At 40.4% G+C, this 7,378-nt stretch overlaps 1 protein-coding gene across 1 annotated transcript in view; it reads left to right on the top strand.

Annotated features, from left to right (window-relative positions):
- Positions 1-550: 550 nt before the first annotated feature.
- LOC106805473 (glutathione S-transferase Mu 1-like) overlaps positions 551-7,378 on the top strand; it is an 8,620-nt gene continuing 1,792 nt past the window's right edge. The window contains exons 1-7 of the mRNA XM_014807066.1: positions 551-586; positions 2,174-2,249; positions 2,818-2,882; positions 4,318-4,399; positions 5,413-5,528; positions 5,717-5,812; positions 6,037-6,147. Coding sequence (XP_014662552.1) covers positions 551-586; positions 2,174-2,249; positions 2,818-2,882; positions 4,318-4,399; positions 5,413-5,528; positions 5,717-5,812; positions 6,037-6,147 — 582 coding nt within the window. The remainder of the gene's footprint in view (positions 587-2,173; positions 2,250-2,817; positions 2,883-4,317; positions 4,400-5,412; positions 5,529-5,716; positions 5,813-6,036; positions 6,148-7,378) is intronic.

The following is a 7,378-nucleotide window of genomic DNA, read 5'->3' as shown; positions in this document are numbered from 1 at the left end:
CGACAACATGCTTATATCTCGCCTGCTGGATAAGATCCAGACCTTCCGTGTAAGACCCTAGAGAACAGGAGCGGATTAATATAGTGGCAAATGTAGCAAGTGCTACACGCTCCGCACAGAAGCTGATTTTATGAGATCCTCGGGTATCACACCCAACCTTCCAAAGCAGAATTTGTATAATAAAGCTAGTTTTTCCTTAGATGGTCCCCACTTGTTCAAAAGATTTATACAGGTCCACTGCTGCTGCTGCGGCTGCTGCTGCTGATGATGATGATGATTGCATAATTTATAGCTACTTTCGTGTGAAGCATCTTATTGCCGTTGGTCGGCGCTAGTGCCGCGTTGCTGAGACACGGGTGTCCAGCGCGAAATTGAAAGAGTAAACATCAGATATAAAAGACCAATAATTCACATGTAAATAGGCGTCAATATCCTCAACAGCGTCGTGTCTTATGTGTCGTGGCATAGAACCTAATGAGCATGTGAAACAAAAATTAATAAATAGATGTTGATATTTATCGCGTGAGGTTTAATCTAGTCTTCTTGCACCATGGCCCCAGTTCTCGGATATTGGTATTTCAGAGAGGTGAGTTACATGATATAGTTACATATACAGTTAGTTTGTTACATATACTTATAGTTTCCTGCAACAATGCTACAGTACTAGTGTATTTAAATGTAGAGACAATGTAGACAAATGTATATCCAATGTATATCCGATGTATATAATGTATACACAATGTATACATACAATATGGAAGGGAATGTTCATGATACAATGTGTAAACCGTGCGTATCTATGTATGGGCCTGTACACATAAAAAACAAAAAAAACAGTGGCTACGCGTCCGGACCATCTCTCTCTGAGAACGGTCTCTCTCTCTCTCTCTCTGTCTCTCTCTATCTCTCTCTCTCTCTCTCTATTTATCTTCTCTCTTCTCTCTCTCTCTCTCTCTCTCTCTCTCTCTCTCTCTCTCTCTCTCTCTCTCTCTCTCTCTCTCGCTTTCTCTCTATCTCTCTCGCTCTCTCGCTCTCTCGCTCTCTCTCTCTTCGCTCCATCAGCGCCAAAGATTTTGCCAAAATTTCCCCTCATTATTTTAGACGCTCCCTTACGTGATGGCGCTGCGATCGTCGATCGGCTGCTCGGCTTCACGTGGTTGACGCACTCGCGGCGACTCCCAAACTGCACTCAAGATGAATTGAGCGACAGCGAGAGCGCCATCTGTCGTGGAGTTTGGCGACTTTCTTCCCGTCGTCATTCAGCGTTCTGCTTGCACCAGTTCACCGTCCGTTCAGTTACTGCCGTTCATCACGATGGCACCCATTCTGCGATATTGGCATCAGAGGCGTGAGTTACATATATTTATCATATATGTAAATATATGTACATATACCTTCTTTATACGCGTCTTATAATATATCTATCTGGTTTATAGCTAGCATTAGGAATTAGGATGGTGACGGTGCGTAGTGCCATGTACTGTGTACGCCGCCCGAAGGCGCGGCGATACGCGACTTACCGATATCCGCGTTGTCGGATCGTTGTATACTATAGTATCAAGATGCTTTTCTAATACGCTTTTCTTAAGAATGCATTTTTAATACGCTCTTTGCTAGAATGTATATATATCATATAGTTGCATAGGATGAGGCGGTGGCGTTTGGGGGCGAAAAATATTTTCCGCCGGGCTTTTTTTTCTATATTACTATTAGGCCATATATATCGCGATTAGACCTCTATTCCTCTCTATAAACATTAATGAGTGACAAATAAAGGGATACCTCACTGACAGTGTGGCCCTGATTGTTGTCCGTTGTAGTAGCGATTCCCTCACACGTGTCGACCTTTACTCATCCCTTTCCCATTCTTTAAACTTTTCTTTCCGATTCGTCCTCAGGAAGAAAGTTTCTCGTCCTTCTCGTACCAGCATTCGCTTTCTACGCGTTGTGCTAAGAGCCAGGGGGGACATAGGTACTTTTGCTCTTGCGCAACGTGTGATTAGAGAAGGGGAAGAGTTAATTAGGCAATGGAAGAAAAGTAACAGGGCCATGCATGGCTAAAGTTGAGTAAGTAGAGGAATGAGAGGGCAATGCATCCATGGGAGAATAGAAGAGGGAAAGGAGAGAGGTGATTATAATATACTAACATATTTGATATGCAATTGTGTTCTAGCTTGCACAGCCAAATCGGCTTTTGTTAGCCTACACTGAAACAGAATTTGAAGACAAGATGTATGACTGTGGTCCAGGTGAGTTTATTATATATAAATCAGGTAATAATATTACAGTATCTGTGTGGGTTCTATTATTATTATATATATATATAATCATATAATATATTCGATATATTTCATTACTAATGGAGTATGATGTGAAGCGTGATATGGCTGTATACATTTATATATAGTAGGCTAGCTGTATATATATAGCGTGAAAACAATATTTTACCGTCAGTCAGCTTTATACGATATGTTCTAGCGTCTATAATTCTCGCTGATTAATGTGAAAATTCTAGTTATTTTACTGTGAATTGTAGTTTTGCCTCGAATTTATATACGTCCTCCTAATTAAGTCTTATAATTTTCAGCTGCTTTAGTATTTTAATTGAAAAGAATCTCCAATATTTTCCTGAATTGAGATATGTGGTACCCCGATCATGTCACAGTTACAAGTACATGATAGAAGTAGGGTACCCAGTTTCATAGACTCAAGTTGTGGGCTAGATTTAAGATGTGATAATGCAGTGCCTTGTAAACTTTCTCTCTCATCTAGGTAAATAGGTTAATCATAAAGTTAAACATTTCGAATGACGTGCAGGGCCAAAGTTTGACCGTTCTTGCTGGACTGATGTCAAACCAACGCTAGGATTGCCATTCCCAAATGTAAGTTTGTAATGTTATACTTAGACATCTTCCTTGCTTCTTTAGCAAATAAGCGGTTCCAAAATGCACTTTGAAAACTATATATAGTGCATGTGTCAGTAACAATTGGTTGCAACTTGGTGCATTGTGCTTATATTTTTCAGGAGGCAAGAGCTTTTTAACTACTGTTTTATGTGATAATTCTCTAGCATTTAATTCCAGAGAATGCTCTGATGAGACACACAAGTGAGGGATCATGCATCTGCCAAATCATACGTATTTTATTAAAATAATGCTGCAAACAAAACCATGGTCACATCAGATCCGTGAAATATTAGCCATGCATAAAGCACCAGTTGTAGTAATGCAGTCTAACCTGTTTTGTAATCACAATCACAAAGCAATTAAAAAAGTAGGCAGGAACGAAGAAATTCGTTCATCACAGAGCCTGTTATTAAACCTCAATCCAGCCTGCCACCCCGCTTCCCGCTCCATGGCTTAGCAAAAGAGAATAAGTACAGTACGTGTGTAATTGTCTTAGATGTCACTCTTGTGTCAGACTTATTTACTCTTCAACTCCTTGTTTGCGTCCGCGCGACTACCACATACTTCACTGGTTTGTGTCCTGCTTGTGTATGCCCCTCAACAAACAGTTCCTACATTAGTAATGGCATAGGTTGATATACTGACTGAACCTATATTCTTCTATATGCATATAGTGTCAGAGCCTGATTAGGGGAGGGGGTGGGAAGTTGCCCAGGGGCCTCCACAACCAGGGTCCTCCACAACCAGGGGCCTCCACATATTTCATGAAAAAACATGTTGTAAGGAAAATTGTAGGCTGACCTGAACGCCACTCATGCACGTATCAATCAAAACCATATTGCTCGCGTTTTACGTCATACATTACGCAAGCCATATTGTATTTTTTTTGTGAGTGGTAGAAACAGCTAACTGGTTGTTTACCTGTCATTGCTCAGCACACGCGGCAGACAAACATCTTAAATCTAACGTAATCCATCTCAACGTCGATTTTCTTGCTTGCTTATTCAGGTTCTTTCTACTTAAAAGAATTTTACTTTATGGATGACTGTAACTATATGTCTTGTCACATTTAGTTTTTAGTATTCTAAGCTAGGGTACTACTGAAGGCTGCCCAGGTGCCTAAATCCGGCCCTGCATAGTGTCCTGTGTATAATCTTGAATTGTTCATTACATTTATCTCTATGAAAAATGCCCCTTCTCGTGGACTGTGAAAAACATGCATGGTTTTATATATATGCAGTTCTTATTCACTTACGCGCGCTACCTCTCTACTTTACTACAGATTGAGATAACAACAACGAACGTACATATATACATATAAGCTAGTTCTTTACTTACAGTTTCGATTAACTCTGGATGTAATAGTCAAGAGATCTTTAAAATAGTTTTCATATGATAATTATGGTTTCAGCTACCTTACTACGTTGATGGAGATTTGAAGCTAACCCAGAGCAATACAATTATTCGCTACCTTGGAAGGAAACACGGCCTCGGTATGTACATTAGAGAGCAACAATGGATATGTATATGTGCATATGTATTGACTATTATGACAGAATGAATACGAATTTCCATGAATGAGAACTAGTTGCATATCGTGGAGCGCTCCTACTTAATTTCTGTCTCTCAGCTGTTAGTAAAGATGATTGTTATTCGAGAGGACCTTGCTTTGGATGCGGCTGGTGACTTCCGGACAGGATAATGGGCGTCTCGTGTTATCAGCCCACTGTTTGTAAGTGTGCTTGGCACTTGGATGCACGATGAGATCATCGAGGCTGGATTGCACTGTGCAATACGTGTTTTACAACTAATCGATACATGAAATAATACTGTTTACTAACTGCGAGAGAACAGTAATCATGACTGATTGCTAAACTTCTTTCTAGTTATCTGTCGTCAAACTAACAAACTGTGTTGCCAAGAATTATGTATGAAAATTGTTTATGTATTAAATGCATGTTAGTTGCACGAATGTATGTGCCATTTGGGAGAGCCGTGTTTTTTTTACAACACCAATAACACTTAATTATATTCTTGTTATTGTCGTGGTTGATGTACAGTCCTCAACACTGTGTTGGCATAGCTTTGCGTCAATTTTTTTCACACTTAGTACATTGAACGTATTTGGTTGTATGCCTGACTTGTGTACGTTCTGTGTAGTAATTTAAGTAGTGGCTGAGGATTCTTAGACACCAGCGGTTATCTCCTAACCTGTAACTTTACTTAATAAAACATTTCAGGGAGGTGAGATAGAGAAAAAAAAGAAGGATTTTCTTGTAATAAGGATTCTAGGATTCCTTGGAAGGAATAACTTATAATATTGTATTTGGATTGAAAGATGCAATGTTTGAAATGTAGTTGACCCATACTATACATCTATAATGCGCTATGTCGTCTTTACGTAATTATGATTAGAGTAGATTAATAAACATTGTCATGTTTATATCATAATGTCTAACATCACACAGAGTGACTAACCATAGTCTGCACGATTGCATGATTGTAGCGGCTAAAACAGAAGCGGAGCAGATCAGGGAGGACATTCTTGTAGATCAGTCTTTTGATATACGTATGGGATTCGCCATGACCTGCTACGCTTTTGGAAAAACATATGAAGAATTTGTAAGTTGTTAACTTACACCTGCTGTAAAATCGTTTTTATACATTACGTATCTCTGTGAAAAACTATACGCCAATGAACATGGCTGAGAAGTATTACTGTTCACTTTTACTTGTCTGCTTGTCTCTAAATCTCAATTGTTTCTTTTTCCTTTTTGTTATATTGGTACTATAACGACTTTTTCACATAGGAACGAATGAAGGAGGGTTATCTCAAGGAATTACCTAGCAAGCTAGGTGCCTTTGCAGAATTCCTTGGGGATAAAAAATGGTTTACAGGCAAAAATGTGAGTAGAAAATTAAGCTCATTCAAAAAGCTTTTTGGGGGCAATTTTAACACTTACATGCAAACTTCTGCATCTCTCTGTTTGTAAACATTGCCCAAATTATCTTTAATTATAGATTTAATAATCTTTCAATTTATGGATCTTAGTGCAGTTTGATGGGCATGGTGGTGTAGATACATATTAAAATTTGAAATAATTTCTGAATTTCCTCTGTATATTTCCAGCTAAATTTTGTGGATTTCATCATATACGAGCTTCTTGACGTTCACGTTGAATTGGAACCAACGTGTCTCGATGAACTCAAGACACTGCAAGCCTTCAAGCTTAGATTCGAGGTAGTGCACGTTGTTGTCATTCTGTTCCACGTTCATTGACTCTGTTTTTTATTCATCTACTCATACACCAGTGTACTTGAAACCATGCGAATTTTGTTTGCAATGCATCTACTCTTTTCTGGGCTGCCTTGTTGCCCCCCCCCCAGTACAGGAAATTCAACGAGATTAGTCTTCGGTATCGGACTAATGGTGTTCGATCCATCTCGCACGAGTTCACGGGTAGTGCTAACGAAACTGGTTACGCTTGTACGTGATGTGATGCGTATAAGTTCTGGCATAGCCCATGTGGGTGATGGTGGCTGCAGACTGCTTTGATAGGTTCTGGCAGCTGGGTGTAGCTGCAAGAATAGGTTACTTGTGGGTTCGCCCATGTGTTGCTATGTGTGCACCACTCGAACGCGTACAGCTATAAATATGGCAGGCTTTGCTGTATTCTGTCAGAGAAGCTGCTGCTGCTACTGCTACCCGTAGCTGCAGTAGGAGAGAAGCAGCTGTAGATGGGTCAGAGCTCTGACTCATGTATCATGTTACCAAGTCGCTCCATGTTGGATCTTAGATGACTGGAGTTTTAGTATGACGTATAAAAAACTCAAGAGTACATAAGAGTTCATATCAACCAACTGATAAGGCTATGCGATCCTTCCACAAACGTCGGCAGTGCAAGCACAATCTGTACTATATATACCAGCCAGATTGCGTGGCAGCTCATTTCTATGTGGTCTGTCATAAGTACATAGTGTACTTATCTCTAAGGAACGGTCGTGTATAGGCACGTGTATATAGACAGCAGTCTGCTTTTGTGGCCGTGTCGGGGTACGCCTGTACGGAGACAGAGTTCCACAAGTGTCGCCCTTCATGTCTGTGTGGTATGAACGCCGCTGCATGCCGTCTGTAGTGGGAGCGTTTGCAGTGAGTCTGAATGTTGGCCTGCAGTCAGGGGCGCAAATCCAGGGGGGGGGGCTCCCGCTCCATGGCTTAGCAAGAGAATAAGTACAGTACGTGTGTAATTGTCTTAGATGTCCACATCTTGTGTCAGACTATTTACTCTTCAACTCCTTGTTTGGTCCGCGGACTACCACATACTTCACTGGTTTGTGTCCTTGCTTGTGTATGCCCCTCAACAACAACAGTTCCTACATTGTAATGCATAGGTTGATATACTGACTGAACCTATATTCTTCTATATGCATATAGTGTCAGAGCCTGATTTAGGGGAGGGGGTGGAAGTTGC

Source organism: Priapulus caudatus, unplaced genomic scaffold (genome assembly GCF_000485595.1).
Source record: "Priapulus caudatus unplaced genomic scaffold, Priapulus_caudatus-5.0.1 Scaffold115, whole genome shotgun sequence".
NCBI classification, from domain to species: domain Eukaryota; kingdom Metazoa; phylum Priapulida; class Priapulimorpha; order Priapulimorphida; family Priapulidae; genus Priapulus; species Priapulus caudatus.
The sequence above is the reverse complement of the archived record's forward strand: the minus strand, read 5'-3'. Positions and strand labels throughout refer to the sequence as shown.